General features: G+C 41.4%; 1 protein-coding gene across 1 annotated transcript; it reads right to left on the bottom strand.

Moving 5' to 3' along the window:
- Positions 1-895: 895 nt before the first annotated feature.
- LOC120633272 (cleavage and polyadenylation specificity factor 73) lies at positions 896-23,236 on the bottom strand. The gene is made up of 16 exons (XM_039903450.1): positions 23,067-23,236; positions 22,644-22,707; positions 21,547-21,644; positions 20,963-21,091; positions 19,795-19,972; positions 18,411-18,500; positions 15,948-16,098; positions 15,595-15,770; positions 11,479-11,608; positions 10,898-11,073; positions 9,662-9,802; positions 9,299-9,407; positions 7,735-7,919; positions 4,675-4,800; positions 3,093-3,215; positions 896-1,698 (listed from the first exon to the last, which is right to left on the bottom strand). Exons 1-16 carry the CDS (start codon positions 23,138-23,140, stop codon positions 1,579-1,581), a joined length of 2,070 nt encoding a protein of 689 aa, XP_039759384.1. The 5' UTR covers positions 23,141-23,236; the 3' UTR covers positions 896-1,578.
- Positions 23,237-23,357: the final 121 nt, after the last annotated feature.

The following is a 23,357-nucleotide window of genomic DNA, read 5'->3' as shown; positions in this document are numbered from 1 at the left end:
CAAGTTCAAAGTTTTTATTAAACGCAAGTTTATAGAAAAGTCCTATTATATATATAAAGGAACTATATATTATATATATATATAGGATAAGTATAAAGTAATAAGATAAGTATAAAGGACTACGTAATCGATAAAAAACATCAACATCTTAATAAATTCATTTAAAGTGAGACAAAATAAATATTCATTACTAGGCGCTACCTCCACGAGCAATTATAGCTTTTAGGATGTGGCGTGTTCGATTTCCGGCGGAGGTCAATTTTGGAAATTATAATTTTGAAATTGGCTGAGGTCTACTCAGATGTTATCTAGGTTTCTAGGGCAACTATAATATATTATTAAAAATTCGTATTATAGTTACCAGCATACCGTTATACATTTGGAATCATGAGGTTTATAAAATACCCTTCCAGTAGTGTTTAAACGCGCGCCATGAGATAATTATGTCTACCATTTTCTCGTCCTATCTCTATGAAAAAAAAGGGAAATAAATATGATTATCTCGTCGCGCCCACCGTAGCCCTAGACTTTAGCGCGTTTACATCTGAGATTACTGGACATTTAAAAATATATAAATATATCGCAAGGATATTAAGAACCACTTACCGAGAAAAACTAGAGAAATTTTAACAAAATTTCCATTAAACTACGCGGTTTCGAGATACAAAACAATTTTTTTGTAATTATTATAAAAAATGTATGCTTTGTGGTAAAGGCAGATCGGAATGCAGTTCAGGCGGTGGCGTGCATAGAGGGTATGCACAGGGTATGTAGATGATACAGAATGAAGAAAATCTCCAGTAAGAGTTATAAAAAAACTTATGGATAGGCTTTGTAAGAGTTATTTAAAGGCTACCTGTAAGTTTTTATAACTCGTACGAGAGATTTTCTTCATTTTATATCATCTGCATACCCTGTGCATACCCTCTATGCACGCCACTGTTCAAGTCACCACCCATCCTCCACTGCGGGTGTCGATCGAGGCGATTACCATCTACTGACATCACCATCTGGGGTGATTACGGGCAAAGCTATTGGTTAAAAAAATAACCTTAAAAGTTGTTTCATTATTTCAAAGCCATTGTTGTTTCTTAGAACAAAAACAATATTCCTTATGAAAATTAAGCTTAATTTGCTGTACTCCGCGAAAAGCAGGAGAATCTGTATGGTGTAACAGATCACAAACAGATTTTCCGCAATGTACAATCTGTAATTCTACGCACTTTTCGCTTCCAGAGCATCCTCAGGAGACGTTGACTTTACAATGAATAATTTTTAAGTGAATAATTAGCCAAATGTATTGTTAAAAGGTATTAAAACCTTTTTAAAAAAAAAAGCTCCGGATTAAGCTTAATTTTCATAATATATCATGGTATTCCGCAAGTTACGCCTGCTTCTATCCAACAATATTCCTATTTTTCTCAAAATTTCTCTAGATTCAGTTAAGTGATACGACATATCGCTGATGCAATTTCCCTACGCCATTTATAACAGGACACGATAGTTTGAAAGCAGTCGCTAGTACAGGTGAGTCAGTAGCTTCAGTCCGTGGGCCCACCACGCGGGCCGTGTCGGTGGTCACGACGTTAGCGGCGCGGGCGGCGGCGGCGGCTTGACGGGCGCGAGCGCCGCATACAGCTTGCTGAGCGCAGAGTGCACGGTGCGCTCTAGGCTTTCGTCTTCTGTGCATTTTACTTCCTGCGAATACCACGGAACTATACATAAGAAATGTTGATTAAACACGAAAATCTTAGCTTAAAATCTTTAAATAAATAAATAAATATTTATGATATTAATTATATAGGTATATATTAATTACTACCACTATCTATGTATTTTATTGTAAGTTTGTTATATGTATATATTATATTTGTATATATATGTTTATGCATGCTTATTTAAATGCACCACCTACCACTCTTCTTGAGCTGTTCTTAACGCCTTTGGTTGCCTGGAAGAGATCGCTATGTAGCGATAAAGCCGCCAAATTGTATACTTTTTGTTAAGTTTTTTACTTATAATTTGTTATGTTTATGTGGTGTACAATAAAAGTGTATTCATTCATTCATAAATAAATAAATATACTACGACAATACACACACTGCCATCTAGCCCCAAAGTAAGCGTAGCTTGTGTTATGGGTACTGAGATAGCTGATGAATATTTTTTTATGAATATAATACACATAAATACTTATAATATGCAGATAAACACCCAGACACTGAAAAAATATTATTGTTCATCACACAAACATTTTTCAGTTGTGGGAATCGAACCCACGACCTTTGACTCAGAAAGCAGGGTCGCTGCCCACTGCGCCACTCGGCCGTCAAATTTGCATGTCTCTTTAATATGCATGTTGATATTGCTCTTTAAAAAATAAAACCTAAATATAGTTAGTTATGGGTTAACATTGACAGCATGTAGAAAATGCAAAGAGAAATCATAATATAGTCTTATGACATAATGTTAAATTTTAAATAATAATAAAAAAATCATGTATTAACATACGTAAAAAATTAATACGCGTAAATCGCAAAAGGTATAAATTTTAAAGCATTCAAATAAAGAACTGAGTTAGACGACATAAAAAAAAATTTACAATGTCATTTACAAAATAATCGAAAAAAGCGACGAAATAAAAAAATAAAAGATTAATACGGACTCATACGATACTCTTAGTACCGAATAGTGTTTTTTTAGTACAATATTAGCTAAATCATCATCATGTGACTGCATAAATAAAGTTGATTGGTTTTTTAGTTAGGGCGTAAAGGAAGGACAGACAAACAAACGAACAAACACACTTTCGCTTTTATATCATTAAGTAAGGATAATGAATACACTTTTATTGTACACCACCGAGAAAATAATATAGGGAATAGGACAACATATAAGTAAGATATTATGATTTAACTTAAGAAACATAAAACACAGTAATTATTAAACAACCTATAAATGATATATTCAAAAATATAATATATATTCCACATATACAAACATATAAACATACAAATACTCTGAAATAGAAAAATAATAATCAAATATATATAATTATATAAATATGAATATTATAATTTATAGATATATACCATAGCCAAAAGATCGATGTAGGCGCGTTTCCCGTCCACCTCCACGTGTAGTTTGTCCCCTTTGAACATCTTTGGTACGGAGTCCTCGCCAAACATCTCCTGTAGCATCTCAATGACACACTCCTGTAGAATAACAATTTTATTTCTTCTAAATAAGCAATGCAATTGAGCTGAGAGGCAGGTAATGGAAGTAGCAAGAGCTCTTTGCCACTGTTGTGATGCCAGACTAGTTGTGAGACTTGTTCCGCGTCCATGATCCACTAAGTGGATAAGTGCGCGGAATATAAATAAATAGTTAAAGTCAAAAATCATTATTTAAGTAGGCCCATAGATGGCTCTTATGATGCATACATTACATTAAAAAATGTATACACGGTAGCGAGATGATGGCGATAACCATATTCGTTAGCTTATAACTAAAGCTACGAGAGTCCTAAACGCGTCCTTGTCTAAGAAGAAGCCCACAACAAACTTAGACGGGTGTTCTTTTTTGTTATCACCATGGTTAGAACAATAATTCACACCCAAGCTTTTTTATCGATTACCAGTCCTTTATACAAATAAATTTATTTTTGACGACCTCCCTGGCGCAAAGGTGACCGCGTGTGAATTTTAAGTATGAGAACCCGGGTTCGATACCCGGTAGGGGCAATCCGGGAATTTATAATTTCTGTCTCTGTCTGTGTGTGGGAGGCTTTGGCCGTGGCTAGTTACCACCCTACCGACAAAGACGTGCCGTGTTATTTAGGGTTCCGGTCCGGTGTTAGGGTTATGACTACCGTGCTCCCTAACAGGTTAATCCGCTACCATCTTAGACTGCATCATCACTTACCAACAGGTGAGATTGCAGTCAAAGGCTAACTTGTAGTGGAAAAAAACGTGTGTGTATTTATGTACACGCGTTAGAAGTTATACTTTCTTATCTTTCGCCGGTTTTCATTGTTTTTCTACAAACTTTTTTCTGTGTTGGTAGAAAAAACAACACTAACTATAACAACACTAAAAATATGTATATGTGTCACATTGAAAGTTTTATTACAACGCATTATCTAGTCTTATTATCGGACAACCTATTTTAATTCAACATTAAAATTGAAGATTTTTATACAATTGAATCAATTAAATCACCGGAATGCGCTCGCAGACTTTGACAAATGAAAGTGTACCCTGTCAAACCTTTTTTCGACATTCTGAAATGTTGACTATAGCCAACTTCAGGGTGTCGGTTTTTTTGTGACGGTGTGCGCATCGTAAAAATTTACTCTCATCATTTTCCCGTAACGCGCCAAAAGAAGTATAACTTCAAAAAAACTGTTTCCCAGTATTGTAGCTACATGGCGCACGTGGCGTGCACTCCATACATGCACAAAATCACTGCATACATTGATATATAGCTCGAATAGGAGGAGAATTTGTGCCGTTTTATGCAATTTTCCTGGTGTATGCATACCCTGGTAAGAAACCCACTGCATGGCGCTCATTCGATTCCACACAAATAGTAGTTAACTTTCACGCGATTGAATAGACGGGAAATCTCACACTAGCAGGTGGGATCCGAGACCGGTTGCGAGACTCGGCTCACCTTGAAGTGCATGCGGTCCAGCTTGGGCGCGAGCGGCAGGTGCGCGGGCGCGGGCAGCGACGACGCGGCCAGCACGGCGGCCACCACGGCGTCCGCGTACATGTCCGACACGGGCGCGGCCTGCCACTGCGCACGGACGGACATTGTACGCATTATTATATGAAGACTAGATGATTTATAATAAACAAACACTTTTTGTAACACCAGAAAGGATCTACCCTCTGAAACACAGGTTTTCCTTCCGCAGAGGGTAGGGCATTCATGGTAACATTGTATCCATTATCTTTAACCTGAATAAATGATTATTATTATTGTCATGCGTCGAAAGCAATGACTTTGTCTGGTATTACTAACAGCATTTTTTCTGTAGAAGTATTGAAATAACCCTTCTCCTGTAAAATTTGTTCGGTTACGCTAAACTAATAGTCTTAAGAAGAAAAAGACTAAGAGTGACATTGCTTGGTGTTGGTGGTTGCAGCCGGCCCGGCCAGGCGCGGCACGCCACCGGCCCGCACTCACCTCCAGCGTGACGATGGGCAGGTCCAGGATGAGGTCGAGGCAGCCGTACAGGCGCCAGCGCGCGTCGGACGGGAACTCCACCGGCCCGGCCAGGCGCGGCACGCCACCGGCCCGCACTCACCTCCAGCGTGACGATGGGCAGGTCCAGGATGAGGTCGAGGCAGCCGTACAGGCGCCAGCGCGCGTCGGACGGGAACTCCACCGGCCCGGCCAGGCGCGGCACGCCACCGGCCCGCACTCACCTCCAGCGTGACGATGGGCAGGTCCAGGATGAGGTCGAGGCAGCCGTACAGGCGCCAGCGCGCGTCGGACGGGAACTCCACCGGCCCGGCCAGGCGCGGCACGCCACCGGCCCGCACTCACCTCCAGCGTGACGATGGGCAGGTCCAGGATGAGGTCGAGGCAGCCGTACAGGCGCCAGCGCGCGTCGGACGGGAACTCCACCGGCCCGGCCAGGCGCGGCACGCCACCGGCCCGCACTCACCTCCAGCGTGACGATGGGCAGGTCCAGGATGAGGTCGAGGCAGCCGTACAGGCGCCAGCGCGCGTCGGACGGGAACTCCACCGGCCCGGCCAGGCGCGGCACGCCACCGGCCCGCACTCACCTCCAGCGTGACGATGGGCAGGTCCAGGATGAGGTCGAGGCAGCCGTACAGGCGCCAGCGCGCGTCGGACGGGAACTCCACCGGCCCGGCCAGGCGCGGCACGCCACCGGCCCGCACTCACCTCCAGCGTGACGATGGGCAGGTCCAGGATGAGGTCGAGGCAGCCGTACAGGCGCCAGCGCGCGTCGGACGGGAACTCCACCGGCCCGGCCAGGCGCGGCACGCCACCGGCCCGCACTCACCTCCAGCGTGACGATGGGCAGGTCCAGGATGAGGTCGAGGCAGCCGTACAGGCGCCAGCGCGCGTCGGACGGGAACTCCACCGGCCCGGCCAGGCGCGGCACGCCACCGGCCCGCACTCACCTCCAGCGTGACGATGGGCAGGTCCAGGATGAGGTCGAGGCAGCCGTACAGGCGCCAGCGCGCGTCGGACGGGAACTCCACCGGCCCGGCCAGGCGCGGCACGCCACCGGCCCGCACTCACCTCCAGCGTGACGATGGGCAGGTCCAGGATGAGGTCGAGGCAGCCGTACAGGCGCCAGCGCGCGTCGGACGGGAACTCCACCGGCCCGGCCAGGCGCGGCACGCCACCGGCCCGCACTCACCTCCAGCGTGACGATGGGCAGGTCCAGGATGAGGTCGAGGCAGCCGTACAGGCGCCAGCGCGCGTCGGACGGGAACTCCACCGGCCCGGCCAGGCGCGGCACGCCACCGGCCCGCACTCACCTCCAGCGTGACGATGGGCAGGTCCAGGATGAGGTCGAGGCAGCCGTACAGGCGCCAGCGCGCGTCGGACGGGAACTCCACCGGCCCGGCCAGGCGCGGCACGCCACCGGCCCGCACTCACCTCCAGCGTGACGATGGGCAGGTCCAGGATGAGGTCGAGGCAGCCGTACAGGCGCCAGCGCGCGTCGGACGGGAACTCCACCGGCCCGGCCAGGCGCGGCACGCCACCGGCCCGCACTCACCTCCAGCGTGACGATGGGCAGGTCCAGGATGAGGTCGAGGCAGCCGTACAGGCGCCAGCGCGCGTCGGACGGGAACTCCACCGGCCCGGCCAGGCGCGGCACGCCACCGGCCCGCACTCACCTCCAGCGTGACGATGGGCAGGTCCAGGATGAGGTCGAGGCAGCCGTACAGGCGCCAGCGCGCGTCGGACGGGAACTCCACCGGCCCGGCCAGGCGCGGCACGCCACCGGCCCGCACTCACCTCCAGCGTGACGATGGGCAGGTCCAGGATGAGGTCGAGGCAGCCGTACAGGCGCCAGCGCGCGTCGGACGGGAACTCCACCGGCCCGGCCAGGCGCGGCACGCCACCGGCCCGCACTCACCTCCAGCGTGACGATGGGCAGGTCCAGGATGAGGTCGAGGCAGCCGTACAGGCGCCAGCGCGCGTCGGACGGGAACTCCACCGGCCCGGCCAGGCGCGGCACGCCACCGGCCCGCACTCACCTCCAGCGTGACGATGGGCAGGTCCAGGATGAGGTCGAGGCAGCCGTACAGGCGCCAGCGCGCGTCGGACGGGAACTCCACCGGCCCGGCCAGGCGCGGCACGCCACCGGCCCGCACTCACCTCCAGCGTGACGATGGGCAGGTCCAGGATGAGGTCGAGGCAGCCGTACAGGCGCCAGCGCGCGTCGGACGGGAACTCCACCGGCCCGGCCAGGCGCGGCACGCCACCGGCCCGCACTCACCTCCAGCGTGACGATGGGCAGGTCCAGGATGAGGTCGAGGCAGCCGTACAGGCGCCAGCGCGCGTCGGACGGGAACTCCACCGGCCCGGCCAGGCGCGGCACGCCACCGGCCCGCACTCACCTCCAGCGTGACGATGGGCAGGTCCAGGATGAGGTCGAGGCAGCCGTACAGGCGCCAGCGCGCGTCGGACGGGAACTCCACCGGCCCGGCCAGGCGCGGCACGCCACCGGCCCGCACTCACCTCCAGCGTGACGATGGGCAGGTCCAGGATGAGGTCGAGGCAGCCGTACAGGCGCCAGCGCGCGTCGGACGGGAACTCCACCGGCCCGGCCAGGCGCAGCACGGCGTGGCGCAGCAGTGCCGCCGAGCCGCCGTACGACACCGACACGCGCTGCGACACCTCCGACTGCGACAGCTCCGTGTACTCTGCGGAGGGCGCGAGGCACTACAGGCACCGTCAGACGACTGCTTGAACTAACTTCCGGAACAACTGTCCGTCGTCCAGAGCCACTCCAGAAGCCAAGCAGTGCATCCAATTCCCTTGGTATAAGATTTATAGGCTCAAATCGTGAAGATGTTTTCGAGTTTTGAAACACTGTTAGAGCAATGTGGAACCAAATTTGGTTTGAAACCCAAATGAAACTTCACTTCTTCGGGTAGCTCTCAGGGCACAACTGGCAGGATGAGAGACTCTAGAATGAGTTGAAGATCCACTTTATGTTTACGTTTCGATACTCGAAGATGACACAGATTCTGTATATATGTAGAGTTCATATATCGAACCTTTTCTTAAAGTCACCAATGTTTTTTACAGTGATAAGTGACATTATGAAAGATATTTAAGAGTTTATTTTAAGAAGAAATTATATTATTTTAAAGACCTGAAGTGAAGGCTTTAAATGTAGTTTCTCGTATTTTCACACAAACGCAATTTCGTCATTATTTCAACTACCCATTGAAGGGAATATTATAAACCAACATTGAACGCCATTACTTCAGGTATTTAAAATCAAATAATCTGTTCCAACCTGTAAATCAACATCAGGGTATTATTAATACTCCTAACTATGCCAAGGTAAAAAAAATCTTTTTCTAAAAGTCATCAAACAAGGAAACTATGGATAACTTTAACTGATGATATTTCAAAAATATATTTAGATTAGGAACAAAACTTACAGTTTAATGATTTTTACTTTAAAGAAATTTTGGAAAAGACGGTACTAGTGAATCTATACCTAATTCCTCAAACGAAACCTTCGAAAAACTCTTAGAGAAATTTCTTGAAGATAAACAAGCAAAATCTAAAACTGACAACTAGGGAGAGAACTCAGATGCCCACCAGTGGCTTAAAATGTTGTTTCTTGTATTTTCACAGAAACGCAATTTCGTCTTTATTTCAACTACCTATTGAAGAAAATATTATAAACATTATTAAATACATATATATTTGTTTTATTGACTTTAGGAAAGCATTTGATACTATAGAATATTCAAAAATATGGAAGTCACTTAAACAACAAGGTATGCCTATGGTTACATTGAAGTACTTAAAAGTATTTATAGCAAAAGTTCAGTAAAAAATTAACTAGAAAACTTAGGTCCAGAATTTGTTATAGAATAAGGAGTAAAACAGGGCGATCCGCTTTCACCGGAAACATTCTCTGCTGTAATGGAAATGATATTCAGCGAGATAGAAAGATTGCTAAAGTGGAAATGGGAGAATCATGTATGCAGAGCAAATACCATTTCATGGACAAGAATATTGACAGAGTCGCTGCCACGGAATAATAGAAGGAAATACTTACTGTTAAGGTCCGAGGGTGCCAAGATATGGTAGTTAAAGTTCCTCTTCACCAGAATTCCCTGCAAATTCTTGCCGGGCTCTGGCTGCTCCATGGCTAAAGACCCCATCACCTACGAAAATATCGATGAAACAAATTAAGATAAAATCAAATTTTGACGGAAACTGGCTATGTTTTATGGGAATTTTCGAGATGATACCCTGTTTAAGAGACTTGTTCTCCCATTTAGGAACCAAGAACACCACGCGGCAAGTCTACCCAATTCGAGCGGCTGAGCGAGCGAGCGAATTGCTCATACTACCGCGTAGTATTCGCCTCAGCTTGAAAAGACTTTAATGGAATAGTTTAACAGAATCCCCGTCTTACCTTTGCAGTCTTATCTCCGCGGAAGGTGAGGCACAACTGTTGTGTATTCCGCGGCGTGTGGATGGCGAGCTTGCCGCGGTGCTCTCGCTGTAAGGCGGCCTTCAACCGTGACATTTCATTTTGTTCACCGTGCACTAATACCTGCAATTCGGGAAGACAGGTCAGGTTGCGCGTCATATTCGGTAACGATCGATCGGGGCTGGTTACAGTGATAACGGTAGAAAGTGTGTCGGAATCAGTACCAGTCAGTTCATAACATGTGTTGCAACCTAATACAATGGGTCGCATCGGCGTCAATCAATCATCGGGTTGCAGTGGCTAGACGTGTCACGGGCTTACAATAGGTTCGGGAACACGCGTAGTCGGGGCTGGGGCACGCTTGCACTGATCGCTGCGAGCCGCTAGTCAAGGAGGCAGAAAGCCTGTTTTCCTTTCGTTTTTCAGATAAAAGTGGAGACATAGCGACTACAAAAGTTGTAACTGGAGGCATTGTGTTCGGTGGCTCTAACTTGACTACAACTTTGGTCACGTATAGGTGTTTTTTTTTATAAACTATAATACCTAGTGTAAACTATAAGTTTATTAAAAAAAACTTAACCTGAGATTGTGGTCAAGTTTTTTTTTGTCCTGATGGAAAGTGTAGATGTGGCCTAAGATTGGACGCGCTTGCCTAGAAGATGCCTATTGACTCTTGTTTTAAAGATTGTGTATCTTTAAAACAAGAGTCAATAGGCATCTTCTAAGTTGTAAGTATTAGGTTTAAAGGCTTAAAGACATTTATTCCCATAAAAACACCTAAGTCACTTACATAGGAAACTTAATTTTCTATAATAAATTAATACACTTCGCCATTATACTAAATTAAATTCAATTTTATCATTATCTACTCATTCTATTTATTCGTCTTTAAATTTATTGTATTAGGAAGCACATCACTCGGGAGGGTATTCCAAACCCCAGCCATGCGTATAAGAAGATGTAAATCGCTTCGTACGCCTTTTTGGAATATTAACAACATAGGGGTGAAACCCCGCCCGGTGCCTTGCAGTGCGAAGGTGGAATGGTGAGGAGGGGATGAGGTCGAATAGTAGTAGGTGATGGTTAGTTTTCTTTGTTTGATCATGTATAACTTTATGGGTATCCTAAAGAAATCTTTTTGCGAGAAAATAATTACAGAAGTTTTAGATGCCAAGCCAACCTCCCCCGGCTCCGTGGATAGCGCCTGAAAGCACTCACCACATGCGGTGGCTTCAGTATGTTGATGAACTCGGACGTCTGCTGGTAGTCCGTGTGCGCGGAGAAGGAGATGTAGTCCACGGACATCTTGAGCGGTAGCTTCTGCCCCGACATGGACGTGATCTCCTCCGGCTCCGAGAGGATCGTCTTGGCCAGCGTGCCCTCCACACAGTAACCTGGAAGAATTTATATCCATACATTTTTTTCTTTTTAGTTTTACCTGACCCGGAGTCTGTTTATCTGTAATCAAATCTAGCTAGTTTGCTTTAACTTTTATGATAAGTACTCATTTTTCTGCTATAATAATTTGTATATCCTGTTGGGAGAGGCCTTTAATGCAGCCGTGAACTTATAGACTTGATGATATTAAATTTAAATTTAATTCCTTATTAAATGCAAGTTTTACAAGAATTTCTAAAACTGAAGAAATATTTTCTTGTGTGAATGTGTAGATTTCGATGGGGCCCTAAACTATATTCGTCTTATTTCCTACTAGTCTTCGTCGTAATGAACCCTAAAGGTTATTGATTGTGCAGCCTAAGGTCTTGCTTTGTCATAAGATAGGATATTATTAAACTTACCCGCGATGATAACACCGTTCTTAGGGTCCGTACACCAAGATTCGAACAGCTCCCGGGAGAGCCCTGACTGCATCATCCCGGGAGAGGCCATTATCACACAGGGTCCTATGTCTTCAAAATGGTCGATGCCCTGCAACAATTTCGCTAAAATCAGTGGAAATATTTGATAAATTAAAACTAGCCATACTAGGTCAAGTTTACTGTCTAGTTTGCAGAGGACGTTTTGCATAGTAGTAGTTCACGGATCAAAGTGTAACAAAGGAATACGCACGAAGTCGCGGGCGTAACAACTAGTATTATAAATGCGAAAGTTTGTATGAATGTATGTCTTGATGTTTGTTACTCTTTCACACAAAAAGTACTGAAAGGTTTTTTATAAAACCTTACAATTAGGCAATACAGCACATCAGAATAATCAGAATAACACATAGCCTATAATTTTTAATTATATTGTGTTAATTGGCTAACATAATTACTTATATTATACCTTACCGTAATTAAGCAACCTTTCAACTTGATTTTTGGCATAAATTTGAATGGACGAATTTTTGAAGAGTTACATACGGTACTTTTTTCCCAGGAAAACAATCGGTTCTCACGGGATTTGTAAAAACCGTAATAAATGCGGAGGAAGAACGCGGGCAAACGATAATATAAAAATAAGAATCAGCCATAAATAACAACAAATGAAAATCACAATGAGATAGTCAATCAAATATCGCATCGACCATCTTGTGTTTTTATCCTTGACATGACTGTGGAGACAGACTAACTTTAATCAAATCAAACCTTGAATCGTACTCAAGGTCAACACTCATTTTAGCATCTGGTATTCCATTATATTCGTGCTATTGACTGTAAGTAACATATTTCAATAATATTTGAACATTCTATTGTTTCTCTTTTATTAATAGCACAGTTTTATATTTTAGGGCAGTGATGCAATGATTCAAATCGCGTTTTATCGTAACTTGCCGATTAAAATTGTTTCATTTCGTTGCTCCTGGTGTGATATTTGGTTTGGTGATATAAGAATTATCTCACGTCTTATCAATTTAATTTGGTGACTGTTAATAATTGTGATTATTTAATTATAGTTTTGGAATTGTAGTGTTAAGAATGAGTGATAAATTTTTATAATATGCATGTTTTAGAGTTATAGAGTTTAATCTATTTATTGTAAGTATTTTAAGAATATAATAACTTCCTGAACACCGAAAGCTCGTTCGCTGTGTTATTTATATTTATAAACCTGGGCTTGTTAGTTATTATTTAATATTTTGGATGAAATCAAATAGGTTATAATTTATATATATTCATTAGAATATTATTATTTTTTTTTATTTTCATACGATCTAGCTTAAGCTAAGTTCTTTACCCTAAGCTAAGTTCTTTTGTCTTCTGTATGAGAGGGAATTTATGTACCCTCTATTGGGACATAAGATATAGGATGATTATAATGATGATTATTACTCAATGGTCATACAGTTTAAAACTTGGCGCTGATTCTGAAATGCGCTTTGTGTCGAGAATTTGGACACCTCTTCATATGAGCACTGCTAATTTTTCCGTCACAGGTTGTACTCATGTGTTGCGATTACAATGTAAAAGATAACAACAATTGATATTCTAATTCTTCTCTTATAAATGCAATTATTATTTGTAAAACCAGTATTACTTTCAGATCATAATACACCATGGTGCCAGGCTGGATCAAAAAACGCCTAATCCAATGGCTAGAAGACCACCGTGAGTTTGTAGTGTGCGCATTCTGTTTGCCAGCGAGTTTTCTATTCACCGTGCTTTTGCAGCTGCGAGCTTTCATTCGGAGACTCAACAGCGATCCGCAGCGACACGACGGCGCTGTGCGAGAGATCCAATCTAAGGTAATCCTGAGTACAAGATTTGTAGTAATAGTAGTTTTATCTTTTTTATTTTTACGCTTTACGTTTTTTTATCCAAGGTCCAACAATGGAACAAGCTTCCTCCGAAAGACCGTCGCCTCCTATGCACGTCAAGACCCAACTGGCTGTCTCTAAGCACCACATTCTTCGAGAAGCATCTACACCACAGAGTGGCAATACCGCTGTACGATATCCTGGAGCTGGATGAGCAAGCGATGACGGTCAGAGTCGAGCCCATGGTCACTATTGGAGACATCACAGATTATCTAATACCTAAAGGATATTCCTTGGCTGTGACTATTGAACTTGTTGATGCTACTTTGGGAGGTACGTATTCAATGAATAAAAGCTTGACTTCAACAGTTTTTTATTAAAATTGCTTTGTTCGTATGTCTGTCTTGCCTGTTCAGTTTTTTTCAAATGCCTCCGATTCAGCTGAAGTTTGTCATATGAGAAAAGAGTTTACAATAATACCTGAATTTGGCGTTAATTTCAATGACAATAATATTATAATACCATAGAGCTATTCCGATGATGGAGTCGGAACCTAATTTTAGAACCGCCACGTGCAAACACCGAGTTTTGTCTGTCTGTCTTGATCTGGTAATCAAGCCAGTATTAAAGTTTTATTAAAAAAAACATCTTAAAATCTCCACTTTGTTAATATTTTCGCATATTAGTGTGATAATAACTGGATAGTCTTTATTAGTCCGTATTCCGGGATAAGACTGAACAGTTCTAAGCAGAAAAACCAAATTTTTTTGGAGTCGGCCCGACAAATGTACCCGAGACTACGAACTGAGTGATTCGTAGTCGAACGTGCCAACCACTAATCCAACAAGACACTAAAATTACTCACTCCAATTGCTTCAATTGAACAGTACAAAGAACTACAAGATAAACACTTATTTTCGCTTTCACAGGCCTAGCCTTTGGAACTGGCATGTCAACGCACTCGCACAAAGCGGGGCTCTACCACGAAACTATAACAAGCTACGAAGTGGTTCTAGGCGATGGCTCCCTAGTTACCGCCACAGCGCACAACGAGTATTCAGACCTCTACAAGGCGCTACCCTGGTGCCACGGCAGTTTAGGCTTTCTAGTAGCTTTGACCTTGAAAATAGTCAAAATAAAGCCGTACATAAGAATCAAGTACATCCCAGTAGAAGGTCAGAAAAATTACTGCGACATGCTCAGAGATGTGTCAGGGGCTAACAAAACCAGTCCATCTTATCACCCAGATTATATAGAAGGCACCGTATTTAGCAAAGAGAAAGCTGTCATCATGACTGGTGATTATTCAGACTATGACAGGAAAATCACGGTAAATCATTGCTCTAGGTGGTACAAACCCTGGTTCTATAAACACGTAGAGTCATTCCTGGATAAGGGAGAGAAAATTGAACTGATTCCTTTGAGAGACTACTTGTTAAGGCATAATCGACCAATCTTCTGGGTAGTTGAAGATATGATTTCTTTTGGCAATGATCCAATATTCAGAACATTATTCGGTTGGTTCTTGCCCCCTAAACCGGCGTTCCTTAAATTCACAACCACCCCTGGCGTTCGAGCATATACTTTTACCAAACAAGTATTCCAAGACATTGTCCTTCCTATACAGGAATTAGAGAAACAGATTGCAGTAGCGAGCGAATTGTTTCAGAAATACCCGTTACTTGTATATCCGTGTAAAATTATAGATCACGGTCCAATGTCGGGGCAGTTACGTCGACCTCAAAGTAAGTACATAGTGCCTCAAACAAATTACGCAATGTATAACGATTTGGGAGTTTACGGAGTGCCTGGCAAAGTGAAAGAGAAGAAACCGTACAACCCAGTTGCAGCTATGAGGAAAATGGAGGAGTTTACAAGAAACGTCGGTGGTTATTCATTCTTGTACGCAGACATTTTCATGACGAAAAAAGAATTCGAAGAAATGTTTGACTTAACACTTTATGAAGTAGTGAGAAAGAAATATAAAGCAGAAGGTGCATTCCCCCATTTGTATGATAAAGTAAAGCCTGAAATAGACGTGTTTGCGATCGGAGAAGAGAATGCTATTAAGGGATAGGTATTAAGTAATAAAATATTATAAATGATTGTTTATAAATGATTGTTTGCTTCATTTATCCACTCGCTGTAAGCTGTGAGATTTCCCTCCTCAGGTGGCAGACAGACGATGAGGGTATTTTTAAATAAAAAATTAACTAACCTTCAAATTGGATATGTGCCGGAAGACGAAGGGGTTGTTGACCGCGATCTGGCGACGGATTCTGTCGTTCATGGCGTTGACGTAGGTCTGGTAAACTGCCATGCACTTTTTGGCCAACGATGATGCGTAATAGATTGGTATGTCTTGGAGTTCCGGGTGGAAGGACCAAAATTCGTCTGCAACACAACCATTAAATTATTAATAGGCCACGCCACTTTTTATTGCAGTTCAACTACTGTCAAGTTGAGGCAGTTACATAGTTGGTCAAATAGGTCAGTAGCCATTTCCGATAAAATAGAGAGTCGCTCCCCAGCCCAGTGCAGCAAGTCCCTTGTGCGCGCGGTGTGGCTTACCCAGAATGAGGAGTAGTTCCTGCGCCCGGCCCAAAGCGAACACGGGGATGAGGCAGCGTCCCCCGCGCTGCACGATGTCGCTCACCAGCCCAGTGAAGCGACTCTCGCGCTCCTCACGCTTCTCGTGAATGTGAGTACCGTACGTTGACTCCTGTATAACAGAATATCTTCTAATTATGACTACGCTAAAGTGAGAAAACCTGGCTGGAATCCCCTGGTTATATAATTTATTCAAATATGCCTATATGGCTTAGGCTTAGGAGTAGTTATAACATGCGGAAAGCTAAGTATCGACCGATATATTAAAACAATAGTTTCGAATGACGCCTGCGCGCCCCCTTTGTCTCTTAAGACATTCGAAATGAGCGGTCAATCAACGCTCAAACAACGCCACCAATCATTAAGCGCCAGGATACGGTTCATGATTTGAAATTAAATCGTAATTTACATAAAAATTTAAACATATTAGGTAGTATTAGGATTTACGAGTAATTAGTTTATTATAATTACTATTTATATATTTACAAATATAATATATATGTCCCAATTTGAACAGAATGGCAGCCATCCTGAACCATCTACTACGATCAGAAGTTGATCTGGCCTTAGCGACATCAAAACTCCAGAAAGCACCAGGAGCTGACCAGATCACAACTGAAATCATAAGGTCGTGTGGGAGACCCTGGGTATTGAGTAAATGCATAATTTATGCCAGCCGATATATATATACGCCAGTAAAATATTCTTGCGTTTAATTAACCAGCTACTCAGAGACTGTCTGGATTGGCAGATATCTCAGAAACAAGCTGGTTTTGTGAAAGGTAGCGAGGGAACAAATTCAAATGCTATGCTTTGTGGATTATGGTAAGGCCTCCGACTGTGTTAACTGGGAACACCTGTGGAAGGTTCTCTCCGAGCCAAACATCTGATTGCTTTGCTGCGCTCTCTCTCTATCGAGGCAGCGCAGGAGTAGTGAAGGTGAATGAAATTACGTTTTTATTGCAATTGGCTTTTTTACTTTTTCATTTGCAATTGGCGTACGACAAGGCTGAGGCCAGAAACTGACTACCCTACGCTATGCTGAAATGTCAACACTTCTGCTGATGCTGGAGACAGTTAGTGCCAACTGGGGTCTTTCAATAAACCGCTCCAAAACAAAACTAATGGCTGTGGATCGATCCGGTAAACCGGAACTCAATCGAACAACTGGCTTAGAAATCTTAAACAATTTTAATTATCTAGGCTCCAACATCAGCAACAAAGGTTTCGAAGCAGACCGTCCGTCGTCGCATATGCATGGGAAAGAGTGCTTGCTATATCTCAGCTCTCTAAATTATGGAAAGATTGAAACATTTCACGACGTACTAAAATACTCCTAGTACGCAAACTCATCTTCTCCTTCTTTCTCTATGGAGCTGAGACATGCTTTTGAGACGTATTATTGGAGACGAATGCTGAACGTCACCTGGAGCGAGCACAGGACCAACGTCTCAATATTAAAAACGCTGGACGTGCAAACTCGACTTTTCACCATGTGTCTGCGGAAAACAATTCAGTACTTCGGTCACATAACCAGGAAAGACTCAAGCAGTATAGAAAAGCTGATGCTCACGGCGAAGATTAAAGGAAAGAGGCCACGCCGTCGTGAGCGAGACGTTGGACGGACCAGGTGAGGAAAGCACTCGACTGTTTTACAGTGCGTACTATGCGGTGGAGAACCGAAAGAGATGGAGAAATATAGTGAAGTTAGGAGCTACGATCCTCAGAAATGAGGAAGCGACTCAGGAAATATATCTTTATATATTTATATATTTATTTCTTGTGTGCGTGCGTATGTCACTGAACTCCTCCTAAACGGCTGGACCGATCTGAATGAATTTTTTGGTATGCGTTTGGGTGGCACCCTGGATGGTTTAGATTCACAAATCAGCCCGACAGATGGCACTGGGGTCCGCTGGTATATATATATATATATATATATATATTTTTTTGCTGCACCAACCCGTTCCTTCGTCTTTCCTAACGTCAAAGGTTGTCTGGAAGAGATCGCTTTAGCGATAAGTGCTCGGCCCATTTTCTACTAACGTTTCTTCCGTGAATATGTTTACTTTGTATAAAATGTGTCTGTGCAATAAAGTTTTCAAACAAACAAACATGAAAGTTTTCAAACAAAATGTATGTTACATTGTCTAAGACTTGGAGAGTATTCTATGTAATATAAGCATAACTGATTTCAGATTCACAGTGAATCTGATTTCGTAGAGAATCAGGTCCCAGGACATATAGTAAAGCTAACTATATGTCTGTATTACAATTTTAAGTATCTTTACGTCTTAAATAAAAAAAAATCTGATTTCTATAATTATATTCGCAAAATGTCTGTGCGTTGTCTCCGAATTGAGGACGTAACGGCCTTGTGTTTTTTCAAAATGCCACCTTCTCTATGTGTAAGGAGATACTCACGGTAATTAAAACATCTGGGTGTACGGTAGGTATTTCAGCGGCCATCAAGTGACGATCTTCTTGTCTTGAAAAGTCTCCAGTGTACAATATCTGTGAATGAAAACGTTTTGCAATGTTATTTCGTTCTTTACTCTTGCCCTTATCCGAAGTTATATAGGGTTGTTAAATCCATGAACCACTGCTTTAAACTTGAATAGAGACTTGATTTTTTTGTTTTGGTATATTTTTTACTACATAGATAGATAGATAAATTCTTTATTGCAAAGTCAAAAGTCAAAGTCAAAAATATCTTTATTCAAGTAGGCCCACAGGTGGCACTTTTGATGCGTACATAAGAACCACACGGTAGTGAGATGATGGCGATTACCACATTCGTAAACTTAAAACTAAAGCTACGAGGGTTCCAAACGCGTCCTGGTCTAAGAAGAAGCCCACAACAAACTTAGCCGGGTGTTTTTTTTTTTTTTTTTGCACACAATTAAGGGATAAAGATAATATATATTGAAAACAGAAATACAAGAAAAATAAAAATAATACATACTGAATATCTAACGTCAAAGTTAGACAGTCAGTATGAAGTAAAAAAAAAGGGTTGTGTGTATTGGTATTATAACCACCACATCTCAATGCAAAATGCAAAGCCAGACAATTTCCCTTAGCACAATATCATCATTCAGACCCTTTCAAAGATACTCCTTTTCACATCAGAGTAATTTGAGAACAAGAAACATTCATTTTCACGCCCATTTTAATACTTTGTGGATCCAATTATTAAGGTATGCATTAAACATTAATTGGTTATAACTCGCAACAGTTAGACAAATCAGTAAAGGTTAATTTTTAATTTCTTTACAAACCACATTACTGTCGAGTTCAGTACAGTGATGGTTTCAGAATGCTGTTGGGCTTACCATCGCATCTAAAATGTTCGCGAGGGCTCACACTGATGACTTTTTTGTAGCTTTAGTTTGGTGTACATCACAATTTTCATGTAATTTACGCATCATAAGTGCGATAATGCGGGCCTACTTGCTACTAAAGATATTTTTGGCGTTGACTTTATCGAATCTCCACTTTGCTTCTTATATATGAAAATATAATAATATAAACAACAACAGATGGTGATAACAAAAAGAACATCCTACTAAGCTTGTTGTCTGCTTCTTCTTAGACCAGGGCGCGCTCTCGTAGCTTTAGTTATAAGCTTACGAATGCAGTTATCGCCATCACGACTCACTACTATGTACCCATTTTACATGTAATCGACGCATCAAAAATGCCATCTATGTGCCTACTTGAATAAAGATATTTTTGACTTGACTTCGAATCTGGATATGTATGTTTTTGTTATGAAACATTTTTGATTTTCACGTTTCTTTCTCACCTTGACTCCCGCGATCTCGATCATGAACATGGCCGCGCCGAGCACGTGGCCCGCGTTGTAGGCCCAGAAGCGCACGCCGCGCACATCCTTCTCCTCGTGGAAGTTTATCGTCTCAATGCGGTCCATGGAATTTTCCAGATCTGACTCTGTGTACAGCATTTGCTCTGTTGATATGTTGCTGCCAGAAAATACTTGTTCAAACATTTTACAAAACAAGACAACATTATACAACGTGCAAATTAAAACTAAAATAATTCTTGGCAGGCTTTAGACATACAACTGTCTCTGAGAGTAATATGTGAAACCGAAAACCTAATGGTTTCTGGTATATAAACCACTGGCATTAGCTTTTACAAAAGGAAATCATATGCAAAATTAAAATCATGTGACTCCTGTCAATTTATTCGATACGCGTCGTGTAGCATTGGTACTATGCGCGTGTCGGTCTTTTACCTTCATAAGTTGGGTTGTCATAAGTAAACTTAAAAAGTTTTTAATTCGTTTGTATAGAAAAATAAAAATGCTTGTTTAGATTTAATATTTTTACAGGGTGATTATGAAATATACTTATAAATCAAATTTATTTCATAATTCGGTTACACGTTGTATAACGGCAAATCAGTCTGATGGGAGTCTTTCGCATGTCGTGTAGAAACCGATTAGGGGTATGGATTTAAAGTAACTGCCATACTTCCTAACAGGTTAGTCTGCTATCATCTTAGACTGCATCATCACTAACCACCAAGTGAGATCAAGGGCTCACTTGTAGTGGAATAAAGAAACTAAAAAGATATAAATCTATTGTCAGCAATGATAAAATAAACCTAAAAAACTATTGTAATATTAAGAAAAACAGTGTATTTTAGTATTTAATTTAAAGTTCTTTTAAATCTAGCTTTATATAATAAATCTGCAGCTGATCGAAGTTTGTTGTTAATTTCTCCTAGACCATAGACAATTTCAGCTTAAGATTTAAACTACCTTACCCAATTGAAAGGAGTTTTTACTATAAGTTTATGTAATATGTTGTTTAATGCATAATTTATTAATAAAAATTAATTGAACATTTCTGTACCTACTTACTGGGACTTTTACAACAGTGAAATTCAGTATAGTAAGGGTTTAAAGAATAATACACTCTTAAAGAGTATCTGCCATGAAAACTTACCTAACTTTAATGTAATCGGACACAAGCCACCTATAAATGGCTTTGGTAGCATGTGTCATGAAAACTCTTCCCTTAAATGAGGTCTTTGTGAGGAACCAAGGCAGGGCCCCACTGTGATCTAAGTGAAAGCTGAAACAATACAATTTTATCATCATCAGCCTATCTCTTTAGCCCATAGCTTGACAAAGAAGGCCTTTTTTTGTGTCTTGTTGGACTATATGGAAAATTCCCACTAAAACTATTCCCATTTAAACATCAAAATTTTGTAAGCTCAGTTCTAAATCGAGATGGCATCATAAACTGGAATCTTAGTTTGGAAGTAAAAGGACTTTGATAAAACATAAATGCAATTGCATTGTTATGTATAATAAAAAGATGCAACTTTTACTTCAATGTTGATTGCATTATTTTGATTTAAAAGTTTAAACTCTTGAACAGAACTCAATGTCTGTAAATCATATCAAATGAAAAAAAAAATTAAATACTACTGGAAGTACTGGGGAGATTATCATGAAATAAACAAAGAAACTGTAGCATTTTTGTAAGAATAAGATTAATCAGTAACCAGTAAATAAAAAACTTACTGTGAAATTAACAGTAAATCCACTTCATCCGCCTCTATCAAATCCACAAAGGGTAATGCATCCATTCCAGATAATCCAGGGTGGATTCCACAATCTAACTGAAATTAAATTATTTTTTTACAGATATGGCAATGTATCTGTAATATGGATAAGCAAGACTAAGAGACAGGAGACAGACAGACATAATATTTTGCATAGTGGTGTTGTTGCTACTGATGCTAAAATCTTACTGGTCTTATACAACCAGTATGCCTGTCTGTCTTCTGTCTCTTTGTCTTGCTGATTCATATCAACAGATTAAAATTACAAGCAAAGTTTCATGTTTGGCTAGTCTACAATTTCAGTAAAACATATGTCTTGTACATTAGAGGAAATAAAAATATTTTATGTTCATGTTTTCATTATTTGATATCATTTAAAGTCAAAAATTTATATACAAAGTTAATTGGATTCAAAAGCATATTCATATTAAAATAATTCAATCAAATTACTAACCACCTATTCCCATCGTTAATTATGAGATAATATATTATGGGCACAATCCAGAATTTAATCCAACAATAACCCAATTATATCACTAATATGATTTTGTGCAACCAATTGATGTAATCAAGATCCAGTTGTTTTCAACATCTTTGTCTTTGATCTTAGTTATAAATTTTTAATAACAAAACCTCTATGAAAACATTACAGGTTCTATGTGTATAGCATGGCAAGAAAAAAAATTATAGCATTACTGCCCTCAATACATATAAAAATAAAATATACATAATAATGCCAATTCACAAATCTCTAAAACTAAAGTAAATTGGCAGGTCTAAAAGTATCCATTTCAATATGCTCTCTGTAGAAAAAGACATCCCTGCTTTTAAACCTATCAACTGAATCAAGCTTAGCTAGAAAATTGTGAACAGAATTAGCTCCATATATGAGAGTAATAAAACAATATTTTATATGTAGTAGTATATATAGTAGTATGTATAACCAATTTAGAATTCTGATTTTGACAGTAATAGCATTCATGTTTATCAATTAATTGCACCTGCAAACATGCTTTCATTTTCATATAAAAAAAAATGTATTTATAATATACAAACCATTATTTTCTTTCCTTTAAACTCTAACATAATGCAGGATCTGCCTACTTCTTGACCAGCCCCTCTGCAACAGTTTGTTGGTTATAATTTTATGTAGTTATGTTCATTTGCTTAGATTATGGGATTTGAAGTAATTTATAGAGCACTTTTGATACAACCCCTTCCTTTTAATCTTTATACGTATTTGTACGTAGTATATTCATCCTAAAGCTGTAGCTACCGGCTACGGCTACTTACTAATTTTGTTTACCAGTTTAATGTTTAGCTTTGAATATTAAGATTGCCATGCATTTTTAGTACTATAAATAATCATAATAACATTTAAGCCCTCTGTATTAATACTCTCTTTGTATCTTCGTGCATCGTTTTAATGTGAACATATAAAACAAGAATGTTTGTTGAATCAAAAAAAAAGTTATTTACAGAGGTCTTATTGTGAGTTGATCACTCTCCTCCAAAGGCGCGGTGTCAGTGCCCTTCCGTGGATTTGTAGTCATGATTAATACTTATTTAAACTTTCTTTATCACATTTATTTCTTAAGTTAAAAGAGAAAAATTAGGTTCCGCTCTTAAAAACAACACGCACACGCTTCCCGATTGTTACCTACATTTGTCAAGTGTCAACTGCATAACAGTCAATTGTCATTGACAGAAATGTCAGTGTCAACCACAGAGACAGTAGTACCTAGGTTGTACCAGAGGGTTGCAGTTCTG

Source organism: Pararge aegeria, chromosome 21, assembly GCF_905163445.1.
Source record: "Pararge aegeria chromosome 21, ilParAegt1.1, whole genome shotgun sequence".
NCBI classification, from domain to species: domain Eukaryota; kingdom Metazoa; phylum Arthropoda; class Insecta; order Lepidoptera; family Nymphalidae; genus Pararge; species Pararge aegeria.
Note: the sequence above shows the minus strand (reverse complement) of the source record. Positions and strands in the feature narration are given on the sequence as shown.

Bases quoted from the DNA above. Each gene is read 5' to 3' on its own strand.
- LOC120633272 (XM_039903450.1), bottom strand. From the start codon at position 23,140: ATGACTACAAATCCACGGAAGGGCACTGACACCGCGCCTTTGGAGGAG. The intron at 21,092-21,546 runs GTAAGTTTTTTA...GTATTGTTTCAG, and splicing joins GATTTACTGTTAATTTCACA to CTTTCACTTAGATCACAGTG. The intron at 7,920-9,298 runs GTAAGTATTTCC...CGCCCTCCGCAG, and splicing joins GGCACCCTCGGACCTTAACA to AGTACACGGAGCTGTCGCAG.